Source organism: Rhipicephalus sanguineus, chromosome 5 (genome assembly GCF_013339695.2).
Source record: "Rhipicephalus sanguineus isolate Rsan-2018 chromosome 5, BIME_Rsan_1.4, whole genome shotgun sequence".
Taxonomy (NCBI): Eukaryota; Metazoa; Arthropoda; class Arachnida; order Ixodida; family Ixodidae; genus Rhipicephalus; species Rhipicephalus sanguineus.
Genome location: NC_051180.1, coordinates 72,121,073 through 72,143,916, shown reverse-complemented (window position 1 = coordinate 72,143,916; position 22,844 = coordinate 72,121,073). Strand labels below are relative to the sequence as shown.

At 47.6% G+C, this 22,844-nt stretch overlaps 1 protein-coding gene across 1 annotated transcript in view; it reads right to left on the bottom strand.

Annotated features, from left to right (window-relative positions):
- The window catches only part of LOC119393748 (DNA-directed RNA polymerase II subunit RPB2), a 208,431-nt gene that overhangs the window by 171,012 nt on the left and 14,575 nt on the right, over positions 1 to 22,844 (bottom strand). Inside the window, exons 2-3 of the mRNA XM_037660880.2 lie at positions 13,663 to 13,886; positions 7,871 to 7,983 (exon numbers count right to left, since the gene is read on the bottom strand). Of these exons, the coding sequence (XP_037516808.1) occupies positions 7,871 to 7,983; positions 13,663 to 13,886 (337 nt within the window). The remainder of the gene's footprint in view (positions 1 to 7,870; positions 7,984 to 13,662; positions 13,887 to 22,844) is intronic.

Genomic DNA, 22,844 nt, shown 5'->3' with positions numbered 1-22,844 from the left:
CAAAATCGAAACTGCCTCTGGTCATAACATACGAGCATATAATTAGACATTCGTCTCACGCTGGGGCAAATGAGCTTCGTTGCCGCTATTAACGAGTCAGTAGCCACTGATTAAGAGCAAAACACAGAGGTTCAAAAATTTTCTGTCACCACTCCTTTAATAGGCGACAACCCAAACACGCCGCGCTGCCGTTCATGCTGCCTCTTTGTGTGAGACCGCTAAATGCGCCGCACACATGCGTTGCCTTCACGAACGAAAGCAGCTTGCCATCACCGCGCCTGTATGCTGTCAAGAATGGAATGGGTATAATGTACCCTTTCACGGCAAACACGTGCACACGGTACAGCAAATGCCCCTACAGTGACGGCGTCAGCTTAGCAAGTGACGTGCTGCACACAAGGAACGATCGGCTTCATGTGGCAACAAATTTTGCGTGTTGGCGGAGATTTTAGTACAGTAGTTACTTGCACACACGCACCGTGGAAAGCTGGACGAGTTGTCCACTCTCCCGCCACAGCCTTTGTGTTCCGCGTCAACGTTTCCAAACGCTCCATACGCCAGAGTGTCGCAGTTTTTCCTGCGCCTTGCTGTTATCGGCAGTGATCATCACGAGACGCAAGTTTGCAATAGACGTCAGACCCTGCCCAGGCGGCGCTGCGAAAAACACCGCCACCAGCGCCCTCATCGTAGCCCTGGCACTAACTGGGTAGTGCAAAGAGAGCCGCCCGCAAGCGAATGTGCATAGGCCGCAATATAACCCTCCTCTTTCGTTGGTGTCGAGGCGCGGTTTCCTGAAAATCAAGGACCTTCCGCCAATCCACGCTTCAGAAACAAAGGAAGCTGATCAGAGCGAACTGCGAGTACAATGCAAAATAAGTTTTAGTTATTCCCGCGCGCTGCAACTCGCAAGTACAAGCGAGCATCACACGACACCGAGTTCGAGGCAAGCGCGCCGACATACGTTCCCTAGAGCCTAAATGCGTCAAAATCGGGTATATACGTATGCCACAGCGATAAAGTACCTACATACACGATCAATTTACTTAGCTATGCATCTTACGATCAGTGGTACAAAACTCGGTTCATCAGGGGCGAAATCCGGCGATTTTCGCCTTTTCAGTTGCATTCTCCCTTAATTCATCTCTCGCTTCCTGTGCATTGGAGTGTTTTATTACGCATCCTCAAATGGTCTCTTGATGGTCGTATTCCGTTTGTATGTACTGCAAATGGGGATACGTGCGTGTCCACTTTCGCGGGGTACAACCAAAGGCAAAACCGTGGCCTCCGAGATAGCTACAGCAACCGCGGAGGACACGGGCGAAACAAACCTGAAGGGGGTCACGACCAACATTCTGCGATTTACTTGCATGACGCACGTGGCGTTAGCTAGTTAGAACCAGAACTCTGAGCCTTCAAAACGTACGTACGTCCGCGATGCTGTGTTGTGACGACCAACTCGTCGTGGTGTGCGTATCACGCGTCTCCAGTCTGCCTCTAGCTGCTCACTTCGTGTTACACGACAAGCACCGCGGTCAGAGCCTCTGCTGAGCTTCATAGTCAAGGTTACCACGGTTTTGCATCAGGGCTACGCAAAACAACAGCAGAGCCACACATTCATGCCATCGGCTGTGGAGAACGCGGGTACTTCGCTTACCCAACACGCTCGCAATGGCCCGTATCCAGCGCTCTCGCCTTTCTTCTTCATACGACAACTATGGAAATCGGTAAACTGAACGTTGTTATTCAGTCTTTTACGTCCGTGGCAATTCACAACGCAACAGTGCGTCTTTTGCGGAGCTTCTTCGTAGCGTGCGGAGGGCTCTCGTCTGCTGCTGTTTTCGCCGTCGTTCAGGCGAGTGATCCAGCACGCACTTCACGACGGCTCGGTGACGCGTCCGACTAGCGGAGAGCAATTCACAGCTCTCGTTCTGAGTGCTAAATGCGCAAACACACGCGATATTAAGCTCAATCGTTGTTTCGCACTCCGCTAGTTGCACCTGGCCCCATAGCAAACTGTGCGAGAGAGTCGGTCTATGCACTACTCAATACCATCAATACTTCTCCGACAGGTGGCGCCACACATCTTGGAAACTCCAGAGTCTGACGTCTATTGGCGGTTGGCACATAGTTAAGCGACGTTCGCGGAAGGTACCGAATGATTCACGCGAGCCTGGGCGCACATCAAAATGCCTGGTAAGTGTAGTGGGAAGCATTAAAGCTATTTCGGACGTGGCTGTGGCGATTTAACCGCTTGAGGGGAATAAAAAAGCATGAATTAGATTTTTCGGACAATTTCGCGGTGCCTAGGGAGTCCGAAAAATCGGACGTTGACTGTAGTGGGTGACCAAGCCCCCTGAACACGCTTCCTCGAATGCACTCCATCCATTTTTCTAAAAAAAGACTTCCTGTTCGAAAACCAGAATGCTTTCCTAGAGTCAACTATATATAAAACATTGTCGAGTAACTTTTGAATACCTGATTTTGCAGCTAAGGCAATCCGAAAATGCTGTGCATGTTTTTTATTTGCGTCTGTTCGAACTCCTTTAGTTCGCAGCTCCACTGCACCTTGTGTCTGTCGTGCCTGTCAATAAGTTGAGATGCCGAAGGTAAAGAAGGTCTTCAGCAAGCGTAAATTTCACGGCAATCAATACAATTCCCTTGCAAATGCGAATGAATTCCAGTGATGTACTGAGGCGCCGAACACTGAACCAGCAATCTTTTCAACATCAAAACTTTCAGCCTTTTCAGCACCCTTCAAGGAGAATCGCGTGCAGGTTGACAACGGGTATGCTCTAATGAACATGGATATTATCTATGATACAATTAGACAGAATTGTGAATGCAAACTGTGCGGTGGAAGTGTTGAGCTCAGCAAAATTGTGTCACAGCGTCTTTGTTGTCTCTGTTTATGCTTCAGTCTTAAGGATTGAGACAGTGGGTGCTGTTCTTTCATTTAATGATGGCTGTACTACATGCACCAAAATATTGAAATCATTAGGACTGAAGCCTGGTCGCAACACAGAGAAATTACTGAAAGAAGTTGACCACAACTGACGACAGACAGAGCTGCACGACAGCTCACAAAAGAAGCAAGGCAAAGACGACGACAGGCTCAAAACTGAAAAAAAAAAAAAGACATAATTACCAAGCTAGTGGCTGCTAAATATATTAGGTGAATGGTGTTTGTGGCAAAAAATGTTTGCTTTTCAGCTGTTTTCGTACTTCAAGCTCGATTATCTCAAAACCATGTTTTTTTATTGCTTAGGTACCGTTATTTCCTACGTCTTCCAAGAGAACCAGTTGATTATTTTTGCTTGTATTCTGCATAAGTGTAGACAACTACTGTGCCAGAATTGAAATTATTCACTTCACAGTTTCTGTTACAAATTCTGAAATATGCAAATTAACTCAAAATTTAGGTCCTAGTGATACAAAATTCACAAAAAATAATACTGTTTGCCAGATTTTAATGAATCTACTACAGTTAAAAGAGCACAATATTTGGAAGAAAATGATACATGCATTATGTGGATATCTCTTTCAGTTATGGAGAAAACGATTCCTCAAATGACCAAAAATGCATGAGACGTATAGGGCTTATCCTGTGCCCCAAAGGGGCCCTGCAACACTTTTACAAGTAATCATCGAATGGCTCCATTAAAAGACCATATTGCCTCACGAATCAACTGTCGCAAAAATTTTTAGAATCCGTCAAGTACGTGCAGAGTTACAAGGATTTGTCGCATGCTTCAAGCGCTTTCTCTCTCCTTTCGTACTAGCGAGCATGCTGAAAGCTACCCAGGGAGGGGGATGACATGGGGGCAAGAAGGTGTGTCCCTTCATCAGTGCGTGTCATGACCTTATACACCTTCTTTTTTCCTTTGAATGCGCGGCTTAATTTCACTGTGATTGCGAGTGCGTGCACGGGCATGTGGCAGCATACTGTGGTGGCCACGCTAACTATGCAGCTCACGATGCTCAAATCAGTCAATGCCTGTGGACTTTGTGCTTATCATAATGTGCTTATCATTTTGGGTACAAGGCATTATTTGTCGAGAGAAGAGGGAGCGATTTCTAGATGACTTTGAAAATTAATTGTATATTCTAGGTCGCGTGCTGCACTATAATGTTTGGGTCACATGTTCTCAGAAGCTCGACTACCAATCGGCAGCATTTTTTGACCATGCTGAAAAAGTGTTGCAGGGCCCCATTAATGCTGCCAGTTTTCTAGGCTCTCCCATCCACAAGAGATCTCCAATAGAGGTCATGCGGGCTGCATGTGCGTGTGCTCGGTCATGCTACTGCCGGCATTTACCGACAAGAAAGACAGCACACGTCAAGGTATAGGCGATGCGCAAAGCGCCGACCACGCCATCTGCCGCCATGGCTCGGAAGCGCTTGCGGGGCCCGGCGAACAGTGTTTCAGCGAGCGTCTACGCGAGTGCACGGATGGATGTGTTTTTCAACGTGATTTAACGACTCTCTCGGGCTTCAGCGATGTCGAAAAATAACTGCTGCGTTGTCGGCTGCTCAAACACATACAAAAACTCGCCAGGAACGCACTTTTACAAGTTTCCGGTGCTATTTCATGAGCGAGAGCGACGGCGACGGTGGATTGCGACTGTCCGACGCAAAAGGTAAGCAATCGCGCTTTGTTTAGGCAGTGTTAGAATGATTACCGTGTTTTTATTTCTCCATTTATGTCGCTACGTCTTCAGCGAACGCTACTACGTTTACATTTGGTCGCCTCGCCTGCATTGTATATGCTACAATGCACATGAGGTCGTTATCACTGATAAGACGCGATGCCTAGGCTCGCTTGAAAAACGAATGGCGCGAAGCGCTATGCCAGATAATGTGGGGCAGGTGGCGGCTCGTTTACAAAAGCGCCGTGGAATCACACGTGTTCTGCACGAAATGGGCTGCATTCTACCTAATGATGGCACTGGAATGCGATCACCGGTGCAGAATGTTCGCTGTGCGCTCGCCTCAACTGTATGCGTATTGGCTGTAAAACATGGCACCTGTTCACACTGAAGGCTTTTGACAGGACATTCAACCGATTCAACCCCCATTTGAATGCCTCGTAACATGACTTCATGCTAATAAAAAACACCCTTGATGTATCCCACTAATACTCATTCACTTTACACAAGCTGTGTTATGAGTGGGGCCATAGGCGTGCTCACGGGGCGTGGGGCTTTCCTATTTGCATAAGAGGGGGGGGGGGGCAGCGCAAAATCTGCCCCTTGCATTAACTTAGTGGGGCCTGGGGGCGCTGAGATGATCCTTTGCCCACCCTTTGATGGGGAACCCTGCGCACGCCTGAGTGGAGCCGATTATGGAACTTACGTGTTTTCTTTTCTTTATTCTTACTGGTGGTGCTAGCTACTGGCTGCTGTTTTCTTTAGCATGTAATTGGTGAGTATATGTTGGTGCTGCTTCATTGTAGTTATATCACACCTGAAAAAAATTTTGCATGCCCAATGCGTGGGGTCGATCCTCAAAGTTTCGTGTGTTTTTTTTTTTATTCTTGCTAGTGGTGCTAGCTACTGGTTACTTTTTTTTTTGTGTGTGAAATTTCATGGACTTCAGTAAAGCACTTGGTTTTCAAGCAATATATATGACCACTTTTAGCATTTGCTTTCAAACTGTGAATATTGCAAATATGTATTCTTTTAATTAATTCCTTGCTTCTTCCACTTTTCTGTAGCCTTATGAACATTTCAGAGAGGATGGGAGCCCCTGGGAACCCACAAAGAACTCCAGGATCTGCAGTCAGCATTTTATCAACGCCAGTCAGAGGCGCTATCGAGCGGCTTCAGCGCAGTGTCAGAAGGCGAAGAGCTGCGCGCGCGCCGGCGCCAGTGTGTCTGGCGAGGCTAGACGCCACTCCTCCCGAACGTGCATACCAGCAGCGGCGAGCCGCGCACGACAGTGGCGGAGTCTGCGCGCGCGCCGGAGCCAGTCTGTCTGGCGCGGCTAAGACGCCACTCCTCCTGAAGGCGCACGTCAGAAGAAGCCTCATCCATCAGAGAAACCGACATTTTGTGCCAGAACTGTTTCAACCGCTTCAAACAGATTGCCGTAGAGTCTCTGGATGCATCTCATTCTGACGAAAATTTTGTTCCCGAACAAATTGCTGTCGAAGAGCTAAACGTATTCGTGAAGACAACAAAATATTTTTTTTTCAGCGAAATTACAGGGGGTCGACGGACATGCACCGATGTTCTTCTCTGAAGATACCCAGCAAATACATAGCCAAGCTGCTATGACAAGCTAGGTGACCACCAGCTCCGCAGTGACTCAGTCCCGCGCCACTAGTGCAAGCTGCCGAGATATTTTTTCGCAAGTTTATCGTGCTGGTTTCAAAGTTTTACCAACACTGACCCTTCGCGTGGCTGCACCCGTGAAATCCATGCGCCGGCGCGACAGCGCTCCCTCAAAATCTACTATAACACATGGCACGGAAACGAAGCTACTGTGTCGAGAAAAAACGTTGGTTCATGCGTCAACGTATGCAGGCATTAGTGATCGGGACGTTGTAAAGAAAGCGGTGTACTTACGATGAGCTCCACTTCGTAAGGAAGCTTGTTGACGCTTGTCTGTGGCAAACACTTGGCGCGTATAGTGACATTGTCGTCCCACACAGATGTCCACTATTATAAAGCGCGGTTCCTTTGCACACACTATCGCCGCAAAAGTAATTATCAGGGACGCGCACAAGCAGCAAATCGCACGCGCGCACTTCCGTCATGCTTGCAGTGAAAGGAGGCGTGGGCGTCCGCTACGCGACCCGCATGCGGTTCCAACGGCCGCCGCTACGCAGCTTTCAGTGGCGCCCCTATAGGCGCTGCGCATCACGGATATCAGCAGACCATTTGCCTTGCACTCACAGAAAATTGTGTGACCACGGACAGACCGTGCATGCCGAACCAAAGTCCCTTGTCACAAGGGCAGTGCATGTTGATAATCTATGCTGGCAGTCCCAGCCTACTGGTGACGTCTATGCACTTTCTCTTTGGGTGCCATTCACCACAGGGTTGGCGGTGATCACCGTGAATGCCATGTGCAATGATCCCCAAGGCGATTTCCTGGCACAAGAAGAGAAAACTGAGTGTGTGCCAGCATTATCATACGATTCAAATGGTCAAGTACTGCTCTTGAGTGTGCAAGCTTTTGGCCTTCTCGTGTCACTTGGGATCTAACAGTTGGAAAAAATATGATAGGATCAAAGTTTGGCAATGTACTGAATCTAAGTACTGGAAAATCGTGCTTTCTGGGAACGTATTAACCCAGAAAGAATAAAGTGCAACTACATAGGATCACCTTTTTGCATTCCAAATCGCACACATTGGCACTCGGAAATCAGACAAAGATGTTATATTGCATACTGTATGTAGATACAGCTACTGTATACAGATGCTATACTGTACTGAATATGTCAAAGAGTTCTGCAGGAATCCACAATGTGGAGGAAGTTTCAAGAAATGAAATGTTGGCATTTGCCTGGTAGCAGGCATGAAGCTATGGAAGAAGCCCACACTGATTTCCTGCCATTGTACTTGTCACCAAAGAGTGGACTATGCTCCACCACCAGCACACATTTGATGCACTGCAACACGTGCACATAGCACATCAAGTTGAAATGCTCAAAGCTCAGTGGTGTCACCAATGTGATAGCATAAATTGCTGTGACTATTAGCAAAGGTGGTTATAAAAAGTCCTATATTTCAACAAGATGTTACACTAATAAACTTGCATTAGACTATGTGCATTAGACTATGTCTTATACAATATGCTTAGAATTCCATACACGTAACTGCATTATTTCAAAGCTTTCAGTAGCAATTTAAGCTCTGGTACTCACGTAAGGTTACGCAGCCTAGCCTCATTTGGCATCATGGGACTGGGTGCTCCATCCTTTTCCCAGTGAGTTGGCTTGGAGAGGTAGATCTGTTCAAACTTCAATAAGTAACGAGGCTGCCAAGAAAAAAACATGAGCAGAGTTTTAAATACACTCAAGCTGGTCGCAAAAACTTCCGTGTGCAGGCAGGGACAAAACAATACAAGATGTGTGAGCGCATGCCAAACTGCATTCTTGAGCCCTCTGACAAAGCAAATTCTTGGTCTGGAGATGCAGCATTGTGCAGGTGCATAATCTAATGCTCACGGGCCAGCTAATGCACATATGTTTAAGTTGTAGCAAAACGTTTTAGACAGGGTGTCTACTAAGTTGACGTTTTCATATTCCCCGAGTTTTCCAGGTTTCAGAGATGCAACTGATCGAAGCCATTTTGGCACAGCTTCTGGATCAGATAAAACCCCATTTTGGAGCAGCAAATGAGCCTTATGGAGCCATTACCAGCCCCTCATTTTTGAACGCAAATATTTATGGCTCTAATATGAGTATTTGTACTGTTGTACCATGCTTAATGAAATGGATACGCACACACATGAATGCATGTTTATTAACAGAATTCCAGAAGATGAAATTAATTTACTGCTCTTTGTGTTCTTGTGCCCAACCCTCTGTTTCTTCAGTCCCGTGACTGTCGATCACCACAAATTTGCCTGCAATACAGTTCACATTTGTAATTACAGTTAAACATGAATATAACGAACCTCCATACAACGAATTCGTCGATATTACAATGTTTTTCTATTCCCCGCCGTTACTCCATAGAAGCACATGTATTTGCGACCTCTATGTAACAAAGTGGCAGCAGGAGACACCCTTGTTATAATGAATTTTCGCCGCCGACAACCCAGGGATTTTGCCCCGAATTCTGTCATTTTGGCATGAGCAGGAGCCGCATGCATCTTTTGCAGTTGCCCCGTCAAGCAGAGCGCGAAGAGGCGGCGTTGTGCACAGCGCGCTCAAAGCCCCGGCAACTGCGAGGCGAGAGCGAGCGCTCGTTTGTGCGTGCGGGTGTGTGCAAGGTGGGCAGGCAAGGCCTGCACTCCTCGAGCCGGCTTTCTTGCCGATGCGGACGCGTGAGCAGGCGTGCCCCTCCCCCCTCCCTTCAAACTTCATCCAGCCGCTCGCCGGTGCCCCCAGGCTAACCGTGCCGGCTTTCTTTAAAAAAAGAAAAAAAAACAAAGAAAATCGGCTTTTGCGTTGGCAGCGCCACTCTTCAGTTATTGCAAGTCTCTGAACTGCACTTTGTTAACGTGACACCAGGTGATGCCACTAAAAAAAAAAAATCCTTGCTTTGTGTCAAGAGTTTGTGCCATATATGGAGTTTGCTCTTCGTTTCTGACGCCGTGCACACGTGCGTGGTTTCTCTGTGTGCACATGGAGCAGCCCCTGACCACGTGCAGCTTTTGCGATTTTTTTAAATGCCGACAACTGTGTTGTCACTACCGAGGAGATCTCAGATTAGGCGCTGGTGGAAACTGGCTGTGACCACGGTTACAACAACGAATCTTCAGAGGTCGACTCACTGCTGTTTTCACGCACTTTGCCATCTTGCGCCGCGGGTTCGCGGGCCATGGCCTCCGAGATCGGCTCCGGCAACGCGCCGTCGCGGTGGTCTAGTGGTTATGGCGCTCAACTGCTGACCCGAAGGTCGCGGGATCGAGTCCCGGCCGCGGCAACTGCATTTTCGATGGAGGCGAAAATGTTTGAGGCCCGTGTACTTAGATTTAAGTGCACGTTAAAGAACCCCAGGTGGTCGGAATTTCCGAAGCCCTCCATGGCGTCTCTCATAATCATATCGTGGTTTTGGGACGTTAAACCCCAGATATTATTATTATCTTTTCAGAATTTTCGTGCTTAAACTGGATATGACTAGAACCTGTTTATAACGAACTTTTTTCGGGAATTTGTCAATTTCATTATATCCAGGTTTAACTGTAGTCGTAGAAAACATTTACGCATTATGAGGTACTTGGCATTGCTTGAAAGGGGCGCACCCCCCTTTCAGGAAGAAACATTAACATGTAGAATTACCGCTGAATCGATCCTATAGTCCTGTATGACTTTAGAAGGAAGGAGCCACGCAAAAAGTAGATGCAAACAAGCCGGCACCAATGAGCATGCACTCTAAAGTGATGTCATGAGCCAGGACGGTGACCCCGACATTGGAGAGCACGGCCGAGAATGCCTGAGTGGGACTATTCCTTTAGTCACAGAGGCAATAAGCTGCCGTGCTTGAGTTACCTGGGCTGTGCGTCTCCTGTCTTAAGTTGTACCCAGCTTACAGTCACGTAGTAGACCGTTGGAAAAATCTTGCACACATAAATTTAAATTTTGATGAATTAGTTATATCGAGTGCCTGCCGTATTGTTTTCCTCCAAAAGGCCACAAAATAACGTCTTGGCACATGCTCGGTGCTAACTATGAGATTTTTGCCGAAATAACATAATAATTAGTAATTGTTGGGGTTTAACGTCCCAAAACCACGATATGATTATGAAGGACGTCATAGTGGAGGGCTCCGGAAATTTTGACCACCTGGGGTTCTTTAATGTGCACCTATATCTAAGTACACGTGCCTCAAGCATTTCCGGCTCCATCGAAAATGCTGCCGCCGCGGCCGGGACTCAATCCCGTGACCTCCGTGTCATTTGAGCACCTTAACCGCTAGACCACCATGGCGGGTATTTTTGCCGAAATGTAGGATGATGTAGCAGGTTTGACTACTTAGCGTAGTTTGGCATAATTAGTGCAGCTATCGCATCACTGAGGTTTTCCCTGAGTGCTTTTGTAAAATTGATGAGTGATGCAGAACTTTGTTTTATGTGAAGACGGGCTGACACCATGTCACCCGATGCTGTCACTCTCTATTAAAGATGTGAAAAAAATTTTAAAAAAAAACCTACTTAATTCTGTCTGAATACTAACGAGTAGTGTTTATTTCATAAAAAAGAGAAAAGACTGGAGGGGGTTACCAAAATGCACATAGAATAAAATGTCTTCAAAATATTTAGAGATGCCTAAATTGGGAGCATGGGAGCAGTGTCAAAAATGAAGTTACAGAGGGTGTGCCAGTTCCGGTTGCAACAAGTCGGTGCTTCTTATTTTTAGCACGACTTGCCATGCCAAAAGTAGTTCCTTTAGCAAAAAAGATCTAGTGTAACATACAGAAGACACCCATTTTGCCCGCAGTACGGAAAGAGTTAAAAGGGCCCTGCAACACTTTTTCGGCTGCTTTCTGCAGCACTGTGGTGGGTGTAGTACTCAATACTGAGGTGACTGCAAAAAGAATTATAAACCTTGGTGCACTGAAACTGAAGTTATTAGCCTTAAAATTTCAAAACCCAAGCAGATGACCAGAAAAAAATATTCCCTTACACATCTCACTCACCCAATTACTTCAAACCACCATATGCCTCTTATAGAGATATACTAGGGCGGCTATTTTGTAAGCATTCTGTAACAGAATGGAGGTGGTCTGTTCTATCGAGCCGCATGCGATTGGTGGAGGCTCGTTTGATGGTCAAGATGTGAAAATAGGCAAAAACGATCACAGAACCTCCGGCCCCATTCTATCAATAGAACGGATACAAAACGGTCTCCGGACGACTTGGATTGGATCAAAACATAAGCGCTGGGGCTGGAGAATCGAATTTCGGTCCAATACAAGTCGTCCGGAGACCGTTTTGTATACGTTCTATCGATAGAACGGGGCCGGAGACCGTTCTATGACCGCTCTTGCCTATTCTCACGTCCTTGACCGTCAAACGCGCCTCCACCAATCGCGTGCGGTCTGATAAAACAGACCGCCTCCGTTCTATGACAACGCTTACAAAATAGCCCTCCACAGGTCAGACCTACTGGTGGCTGTTGCACAGCGCACCTAGTGCAGTGTGGCAATTGTTTTTAAAATATATTTAGAAACATAGTCCCTTTTGTATCTGATGAAGCATAGAGAATGGTCTTATCTTTATCTCATAACAGTGTGGCCTAGAAGCATGTGAATTGTTACGTGCGACCTGGCATGTCAAGGCAACCAGAAATCACACAGCTACTGGCATCACTGCCACATGACCAGGCACCACTTCTGATACCAAAAATCGCCATTGTATGCAGGGTGTCGGAACAAAATGTTTTTCGTTTCGGTTTTAGTTTCGTTCCACCGCAAAAAGTTGCGTTCCGTTTCTGTTCTGGAACGAAAAAAAAAAAAATGTTCCGTAACGGTTCGTAACGTTTTTTTATTATGGAAAAATTCGAAGCTAAAGTAATCATAAAAAACATTTGATTTGTGATGTAGTTATTTGCCTTCCTCCTAAGAAAGCGGTACAAGGGTAAAACACGTTCTTCAGAGGAGCGGAAGTAACTGTACGATGAATTCCTACCAACTAGCACAAACCAGTATACCCTTCAAAGTCATAGTATTTATTTTTTCCAAATTCAATCACGATTTTTAGTGGGCTCAGTGCTTTGTGTCAGAAGCAGCACGTCATTGAATGCACTCTGTGATGTGCGAGACCGCTGTTTTGATAAAAAGATTGCCAGGCCTGTGCGGAATGCGCAGCACAGTCACAGCGAAAGTTGGAAAAGCGGACTTTGTAGAGCCCGTTGTAGAGTCTCTTGGAGCAGCTGATACAAGTACACATGCACGGTACCCACTACGCCATAAATCATCGTAATTTTTCTGAAGTACTGAAGTTCCCACTATGTCATTTTTTGTGATTCTTCGGAGAATCGTGGTAGCCGCTACACATCTGTAAGGCATTATGTGCGCTTTGTGCTGTGGCTGATGACGATGAATTATGGCTGAGCACTTTGCAGTGGGTGGGAAGCATTAAACCACACACTGCGGAATTAGCATTGTGTGATGGCTGGTTGTCGTTTTACTCTTCTGCCACGCTGTATTACATATGTTAACACGATTCCTTGCCCGACATGACGCCTGTATAGAGTATTTTTGCGAAGGAGTTATAAGCACCAGCGTGGCACTGTGGTGGAAGACTCGACTGCCACGCAGGGGGCGCGGGTTAAAATCCCATCCGATCCTATAAATTTGTTTCTCATTTTATTTTTTCTTACTTCGCGCGATAGTGGTCACGGACACGGGCGGCGGCGGACAACTATGGTGCCAAAATCAGTTGTTGTGATCTCATAAGAGCCTTCACTGTAACAAACTTCAGCGCCGACAATGCCCTCTCCACTTTGGCCTGCATGACAGGCCCGCAAAAGTCCACTTGCGCTAATATCAACATCTCTGGTTGCCACTGTTTTCGTTTTTCGCACAATTTCAACATATCTTTGCTTTGGAATTGCTGCCTGAGGTACGCGTTAATACTGTACCCTGAGATATGCTCACATTGCATGAGCTCAGTTGTTCCGGACTGCGAAGTTTTCTCGTGAACCGAAAAACGATTGAAAAAATTTCGGTTTCACTCCGGAACGAAATAATAGATAAAGTTTCGGTTACGTTTTCGTTCCTGTCAAAAATATCGTTTTTTTCGTTTTTCGTTTTCGGTTTTCGTTCCGTTCCGACACCCTGATTGTATGTCACTGTTGCAAAGGTTGCTTGACCATTCAAATGAAATTATAACTACTTCGTTTTAGGTGTTCCTGCTTATGCTACAGTATCGCCACATTCATTTGTGTAGCAGGGCCCCTTTAATATTCCTCAAAGTTCCCGCTGTCACGGCTGACACACTCAAGTATGATTGCATCTTTACAGACAACCAAAAGCATTGCAGTACCGGATTCTCTATTTCACCAGAAGTGTGCTGTGCTTCAGCTTGCAGGTCAATCTGTGGTGTGTCCTCCACAATGCGCTGGACTGACATCTGGATAAATTCATCAAATGAATCCAGCTGTTGTCGGACCAAGCCTTTTTCATCAAAGTAGGCACTGATGACAATCCAGCAAGCCTCCTGCCACAGGTCAGGTGTGATCTCCTCAGACTCATCCTCGCCAAAGCCATCTGCAAACAAAAACAAAACAGGATCCAAGATACACAAATTAAGTCGCAAAAGAAAACCTACTGTAATAGCAGTTTTCTTCGCAACAAAGTGAGGTGTTAAAAAGCCAGTAAACAACCCCACAGTCCAAAATTTACAATGAACTGCGCACTAGTACGATGTGAACTTGCTGTCTCAATAATTTTGCAAATAAGTGGCATAATAATGAAGTTACAGGAGATAAAACAACCATTTCAGCTGGTTTCGGTTTCTCACTCAGCCTCACCAACCTTCTCCACCTCATAAGGAGGTAGGCATGGCCCACTGTCGTCACTACGCCCACATCAAGAATGTAACACGACATAAGTGATTACGTCCTCAGCGCGCAGCCAACAACCGAGCAAGGCTTCCTCCTCGTTTTGCTCGTGCCACACGGCGGCATGATGAGGAAGCGCGGTGCGAGGGACTGGTGAGGTAAACAAATGCACGATACGTGCAACAAGTGCATGGCCCAAATTTGCAGCACCAGAGCCAAGGTGCCATCTCGTAGTGCAAAGGACCAATCAACGAAGTCAGTACTATGTAATCTTGCCCATGGGCAACATTACGCCACTCTGCAGGTGAAGAGGACTGGACAGGCGCAGGTGAGGGGCGTGGGAGTTGTTTTTCGAAATGGAGCGTCTGCACGTGCAGCGCTGTAATATTCGCAAAATGTGATCGCAAGGCCTTCTATACAAATCAGCGAGTTTGTTTGGGAGGGGTAAAAAAAAAAGTGAGCCTGTTTACTAGCCTTTTAAAGCAATGAAGAAAGCAAAAAATAATATAACTAACCATGCGCTGGCACATTTATTCAAGCGCACTCTCACCAACACATTACACACGTACAAAGGTTCCTAGAGTTACTATTGGTCACTTGGATAAAAAATTGCTGACATTGCCTCAATTAATGCAATCCTTTGCTGCATGCATAAAAAATATAGGCAACTGCCTTCACATAACTTTCTCTAATCCCGTCTGCATTGTCAAAAGCTTTATTTCATGCAAGACCATGCTCTTAGGCATTCTCAGCCCCGGTAAGACTATTAAAAGAAACCACTTCTGCATCACCACACTACACCAAGCTCTGTTTCTTATAGGAGGATCATGCCACCTATATAAAACTGCGAGTAAGATGACACACCGTTTTACAAAAGTGCATGTGCCACCAAATGCACATGCAGCCATGTGTAATAAAATTGCAGACTCATGGAAATAGCACCCAAATGGTTTCCTACCTCAAAGAAACTTGGTGCAGTAAAATGTGCAACAGCCATTCATTTTGTATGCTCATGACATGATCAAAGTATATCTTTATAGCGGAAAAAGGGGGAAAAGAGTTGCAAGGTTGCATGCAATATGAAATGTGCATTGCTGGCTGCATCATATTTGCTAAGTGTCCCTTCACTTCGTTCTATTTTTACCATCTATCACATCATGGCGCCGCAGTTTTACGCAGCAATCACAAAGGGCACAAAAAAAATTGTAGCCATGAAAAATGCTTTGTGAAGTGCATGCGGCAGAGAGAGAGACGGGAAATGCATTTGGTACAGGGACAGAAACTAAATACTAAATTCTGTTCTTTTCGTTATTACGTGGCCCACAGGACGCGCAAGCTTGAGCGCTCCTCATGGCTCATAACACGGCCTGTTCCCTCTTTGCCTCAAGCTTCAATTCCTGGTGCAGAAATCAGTCTAATTATGATTAAATTCATTCCCTCAATGACATCATTTTCTTCTCGTTCAGTGCTGTAGTGTGTGCATGTGCCACCAGCTGGCACCACTGTTGTCCTGTCTACATATTTCGTTGAAAATAAAGCCTGCTTGCTAGGCGGCCTGGTGTATGTGTCGTTCTTGTGTGGCTCGTGCTTGTGGAAGCATAACCCGCTCCATGGTGTCAGAAGTGGGATCACCATGAACGAGGCTACTGCCGTCACCACCACTGCTCGGTCTTCACTCAGAGCCATGCTACGCCCACCACCGCCATTCGACTTTGACAGCATGAGTACCTGGCAGACATGGCTGTCACAGTTCGAGGACTTTTGCTATGCAACTGGACTTTCCGCAGCAGCTCAGGATGTTCAAGTCCGGTCCATGCTTTACTGCATGGAGCTGCAAGCGAGAACAGTTCTCGCATCGACAACGCTGTCACAAGCAGACTCAAAGGATGTAGCAGCTGTCGAGAAGGCGTTCACTGACCATTTCGTCCACCTGCTCAACGAGTTGTATGAGTCTGCGCATTTCCACCACCAGACACAGCAACCGGGTGAGATCACTGATGCATTTTTCACCGTGCTCCATACCATGGTAAAGCGTTGCAACTACGCATTGTTGACTACTGAAGATAGGCTTGTTTGAGATAGTTTTATCATTGGGTTGCTCGACCGCCAGCTTTCTGATCAAATTCTGCCAGAGCCTGAATTTAACACTGCAAGGGGTGTTGGCTCAAGCGCGGCAGCACGAAGATGCCGATAACGAACGAAAGATTCGCGACTCGGAAAAATCAGCTTTGCTCGCCGTCAACACTGCGTGGATGCACAACTGAAAGCAAGCGTTGCTCGATGAGCCTGACCATCTTTGCCTGTTTTGTGGGCGTGCGTCGCATCTGCATTCAGAGTGCTCAGCTTGCTATGCGTCCAGCAACTTCTGCAGCAAGAGTGGCCACATTGAAGTCATCGGCATGAAGAAAAATGCAGGGCGGGAGGTCGAAACGGAAACCTACGGCCAGTTCGATGGAGCTTCACGCTGTTTCGGAGGGCCGCAGCCCGAAAGCAAATTTTATTGAGGTGCTCGTCGATGGACATGTCCCGTCTTTCAAAGTTGACTCTGGCGTCGAAGTCTTGGTTGTTCCAATTTTGTTAACAGCGAAGCGGTTCTTAGTCGAGGTTTTCATGCCCGGGGTCATGGTAGCGGTGATCACGTGGCCTCGCGGTGTGGCAAGAGTGAGGCTCGGTAGGAAGGAGAGGGCTGCTTTGCTGCGAGAGGCGAGGGCGGAGGATGTTGAGGGGTGAACTTTCGAGAAATGCGCCAAAATAGGGTGACGGTGCGGCGCAGTGGAGTGTAAAATAGCAAGACTCCTTGATCTGGCTGCACTTTCTGCACACAGTTCCTGAAAGTGCCGTGCCGTGCCTGTGCCGCGTCAGTTCTTGCAGTGTGAGTGCGGCACGACACTAGCGCTTTCGGTGCGGCGGTCAAATCAAGGGCAAAAGTGCGGCAACACCATGCACCTTGCACGAGAAGAGAACTCGCAGGGAATCCAGTGCTGAAGTGCAGATTAACTCGTGAAGCACGATGTCAAATCGAGTGCAGAAGCGCAGGTGGCACACACTGCACTCGACAAATCGAATGCCGGAGCCCAGAGGACCAGAGTGCAGCATTCTTAAACTAGTGCAGAAAGTGCAGCCAAATCGAGGAGACCTAGAATGTCAGTGTCAGTGCTCAGGAGTTTGCGCTTTGAAGATGGTGAAGATTTCTCATTCTCCCTGTGAACAAGCCGCCCGACGTGAGCTTCAGCGAGAGCTAACGCGAGAACAGGCATGCAGTCTCCAAGCCAACCATCGCGATGCTGGCGCAAGAGAGGCCAAAGCTAAGCACCAATGAACGGAAGACTTAATAATATCTGGGGCTTAACGTCCCAAAACCAAGATATGATTATGAGAGACGCCGTAGTGACGGGCTCCGGAAATTTCGGCCACCTGGGGTTCTTCAACGTGCACCTAAATCTAAGCACACGGGCCTCAAACATTTTCGCCTCCATCGAAAATGCAGCCGCCGCGGCCGGGATTCGATCCCGCGACCTTGGGGTCTGCAGTCGAGCGCCACAACCACTAGACCACCGTGACAGGGCGAACGGAAGACTTGAAAAACACAGAAGTACGATATAGCCTGATGAAGGATGGGCTGTTATGATCGGCCTGCCTGGCTTGGCGCCGCTTTGACGCATGAGACGTTGCGGCTAGGACTACCCTGATTTCTTCCGGGTCAGCGGTTCCAGAGATGAACCAAGAGCGGCGACAACACGAAGGTCGTTCGTCTAATATTCTCAGGTTGTCTGCGCCCCTCGTAAAACCCTTTGGGCACGCCTGACCGACTGACAGTTTAGGAAGAGTTGTTGGCCGTCGAGGCGGCTTGCTTTGTCGTCAAGGTGCCCCGGACAAAGGACCCAGCGTCTGGGAACCGTCTGCGGATGCATTTCCCACGTTCTCCGTGGCGCCTTGTTGCCGCTGTTTCCACAATTTGTGGTCTGCCTCGCGCATAACCATCATTGCAACAGACTACGAAATTGACTTCCACGTAAGACTCAACGTCTTCGTGCTGTGCCGTGTGTGCGCGGTGGGCAGTGTTTTTCCCTCGCCATGGGACGAACTGGATGTGCCTCTTTCTCCTTTCGTGGGTTGGGAAGGAGGCGGCGTTTCACCTTCCCCTTTTGGGGGCGGAGGTGAAGATGGAAATTTTCATTGGACTGTCCTGGCCTCTATTGTTTTTTCCTACAGGGAACCCTGGGAAGGCCAGGACATAAAATGCGAGCGCCGATGCACTCCCGACGAGCTCTCACAAGTTCTCTCGAGCTCTCACAAGTTTTCTCAAGCTGACACAAGCTACGAGAAGCTCCCCTCGAGAGCTTCCATGATGCTAACCCCATCATGTAGCAACACGCTACCTGTAAATATGTAATAAACGTTACTGTTAACAGCTCCGGGCTCCTCTCCTCGACATCTCCCCGGGACTCTGGCTGGCTCCGATCCTCGGGCAGACCCCCGACTACATCAACTGGATGGCAGCGGTGGGATGCTGCTGACAACTGGAACACATCCACTGGCTAGCAGCAACGGGATGACCCATGCTTGACTCGGGCCTCAACGATATGGTGAGTGCTTGACTTTCTTTGAGTTTTGCCAGGTTTTAGCTTTTGAAGTTTTCTAAATCTGTGTGTAATCTTCTGTGCGTATAGGCTTCGTTGTACCGCTACCATACGTCACAGCTATTCACCATTTTAGCTTTCATGTTCTAAAACTGGCAGTGTTTTTACCGTGCGTCTAGGCTTCGCTTGTTCGCTACCTAACGTCACGGCGGATAGAAAGTCCTCACTCGTGAAGACCATGGAGTTGGTAAAGAAGCGGCTGTTATGATCGGCCTGCCTGGCTTGGCGCCGCTTTGACGCATGAGACGTTGCGGCTAGGACTACCCTGATTTCTTCCGGGTCAGCGGTTCCAGAGATGCACCAAGAGCGGCGACAACACGAAGGTCGTTCGTCTAATATTCTCAGGTTGTCTGTGCCCCTCGTAAAACCCTTTGGGCACGCCTGACCGACTGACAGTTTAGGAAGAGTTGTTGGCCGTCGAGGCGGCTTGCTTTGTCGTCAAGGTGCCCCGGACAAAGGACCCAGCGTCTGGGAACCGTCTGCGGATGCATTTCCCACGTTCTCCGTGGCGCCTTGTTGCCGCTGTTTCCACAATTTGTGGTCTGCCTCGCGCATAACCATCATTGCAACAGACTACGAAATTGACTTCCACGTAAGACTCAACGTCTTCGTGCTGTGCCGTGTGTGCGCGGTGGGCAGTGTTTTTCCCTCGCCATGGGACGAACTGGATGTGCCTCTTTCTCCTTTCGTGGGTTGGGAAGGAGGCGGCGTTTCACCTTCCCCTTTTGGATGGCAGCGGTGGGATGCTGCTGACAACTGGAACACATCAACTGGTTAGCAGCAACGGGATGACCCATGCTTGACTCGGGCCTCAACGATATGGTGAGTGCTTGACTTTCTTTGAGTTTTGCCAGGTTTTAGCTTTTGAAGTTTTCTAAATCTGTGTGTAATCTTCTGTGCGTATAGGCTTCGTTGTACCGCTACCATACGTCACAGCTATTCACCATTTTAGCTTTCATGTTCTAAAACTGGCAGTGTTTTACCGTGCGTCTAGGTAGCAATTTTCATTGGACTGTCCTGGCCTCTATTGTTTTTTCCTACAGGGAACCCTGGGAAGGCCAGGACATAAAATGCGAGCGCCGATGCGCTCCCGACGAGCTCTCACAAGTTCTCTCGAGCTCTCACAAGTTTTCTCAAGCTGACACAAGCTACGAGAAGTTCCCCCCAAGAGAGCTTCCATGATGCTAACCCCATCATGTAGCAACACGCTACCTGTAAATATGTAATAAACGTTACTGTTAACAGCTCCGGGCTCCTCTCCTCGACATCTCCCCGGGACTCTGGCTGGCTCCGATCCTCGGGCAGACCCCCGACTACATCAACTGGTGGCAGCGGTGGGATGACCCATGCTTGACTCGGGCCTCAACGATATGGTGAGTGCTTGACTTTCTTTGAGTTTTGCCAGGTTTTAGCTTTTGAAGTTTTCTAAATCTGTGTGTAATCTTCTGTGCGTATAGGCTTCGTTGTACCGCTACCATACGTCACAGCTATTCACCATTTTAGCTTTCATGTTCTAAAACTGGCAGTGTTTTACCGTGCGTCTAGGCTTCGCTTGTTCGCTACCTAACGTCACGGCGGGTAGAAAGTCCTCACTCGTGAAGACCATGGAGTTGGTAAAGAAGCTAGAGAGACCAGACCTCTTACTACTGTGTGAAGAGCTGGGAATTAAGGTTGGGAGAGAAGAGAGAGAGTCACAGCTGATTAAGGCTATTCAGGAATGCGGGGCGGAGGATGATGAAATTGAGGAGTGCTGGGAGGAAGTTGAGAAGAACAAAAGATGGGCTGAAGAAGACAGGATAAATGAAAAAAGGCGATTGGCTTTAGCACTTTATCAGGCATCAGGTAACCCGAATAACGAGATAGCACCCTCAGATAAGAAAAAGAAAGGCAGTCCTGCTAAGTCCACGTCTACAGTGAGCCACTCAGAAGATCGAAAGAAAGAAAAGGCGTTTAAGGCTAGGAAGCCGGTTGTATGCCACCTTTGCAAAGAGCTAGGTCACATCGCAATCGGCTGCCGCAAGCCTAGGAATGTTCTCTGTTTTCGGGACAGCAGCGACAATGATCTGGAACAATTGAAACCCCCCATTCAGGAATTAGTTGAGGAAAACGTACCGCGGGACTCTGCCGCAACATTTGATAGTGCACATCCGTACTCTTTGACAAATGAGGTGACCACAGGGGAACGCCCGTGTGCATGGCAAGTAGTTGAAAATGAAAGTGTGTGTTTGCCATTAGCCCGCGTTGAGAGTGAGGGACCGTTCAGACTGCTCGCCACGGAAACTTTTGTGTCCCAAAACCTGCCCGAGCATTATCCCTCTCAGAATGACGTGGATATGCTTTCGAAAGGCCTTTGTTTTGGTGACGAATCGGCGGCAGCTATGACGGATCCGATGGCCTGTGAGTCTGCTCATGAGGTTCCGGAAGCAGAAAGTGCTAATGAAGCAAACTGTAAAAGTTCAGATGATGAGGCGCTTAGCTTACCACGAGAGGAAGAGGCGCTCAACATAGCGCGAGGTGATGAAGCGCTTAGATTAGCGCGAGGTGATGACCCTCATCAAGGAGAGACATCTGATGGCGAGCCGGCTGGTTTAGCAAGTGTCGATTGTAGCGTTGTTTCTGAAGTGCAGACAGCTAGAAATAACGCCGAGGATAAGCCAGTTGAGCCGCCTGGAGTTTTGAGCAATGTACTTCCGAGTATTATTGCCGAGTCGGTGAGCGTTCCGTGCCGCCCCGAAAGAAAAAGGCGCCAGCGAAAACTTCGGGGAAAGGGGAAAGGTCCAAGTTGCCTCGAGCGGAGGCTGGAAACCCCGAAAAGGTTCTCTAAAAGCCGAAAATTGCGGGTCTCGCACAAATCGAGATTAAGCATAAAGCGTGTCGCGAGGGCCAGGAAAAAGAGACGTCGGAGTGGTCGCCTGGTTTCATCATCTTTTTGGAAGGCTAAACGGTGGAGCAAAGCGAGGTGGTGCGTACGCGACTGTAACGACAAAGGTCCTCCCCCAAGTTTGCGAGAGGGTGACCGCTGCTCTGGGAGACCCACAATGAGGAAGCTTAAGCGTCCGGGTGCCTCTTTGTCGGAGTTCGGGGCCCGCGGAACAAAGGTCAGCGCCACTGAGTGCTTCGGACAGGTTGGCTTTTTGTCCCTCCGTCGCGATCTGGCCCATCGACAACTGTGGTATGCACGTCCCCCCAGAGCACGTCTGAAAGGGTGCCGCATTAAATTACGCACTGTCACGAAGGATACTAAGAATTTGTCTTGTATCCAGTTTTATTATTGTTTTGTTAGCTGTCTAACGTTTGCATGTCTGCCGATGAGCAAGGACTATGTCGATTTTGAGTTTTATTTTCCTCCTCATCTTAACTGCAGACATTGAGACATTTGTTAAACTGCTTGTTTGCTTACATTTTGCAAAAGCTAGCACCCGAGTAGAGGGTTCTGGCGCTGATTTTAACAGAGAAGTAGGCTGAAGGTAAAAACCTCTGTTTAAACCTTCTGTTCTTGCAGTGAAGTGTAGGTTTGTTTCTCTGTTTGTTTTATGTTTTACGTGCAAGTTTATCTTAACAGAGAAGTAGGCTGAAGGTAAAAAGCCTCTGTTTAAACCTTATGTTTTTGCAGTGTAGTGTAGGTTTTTGCTTTTGTTGATTTTATTTTATCCGCATAATGTTCGGACAGTGTAAGGCTACCAAGAATTTCTCTTGTATCCAGTTTTGAATTGTTTTGCTTTTAACGTTCGCGTGTCTGCAGATGAGCAAGGAATATGTCGGTTTTTGTAACTTTTATTTTCTTCCTCATGATAACTGACACATTAAGATACTTGTTGAACTGAGTGTTTGCTTACATTTAGCGAAACCTAACACCCGAGTAGAGGGTTTTGCGCAAGTTGATTTTTAACAGAGAAGTAGGCTGAGGGTAAAAGCCTCTGTATAAACCTTGTGTAAATTGCAGCACACTTGTTAGTATGCGCATCAGTGTAGTGTAGGTTTTTTGTTTCTCCGTTTGTTTTATTTTCATACGCGCAAGTTTGATT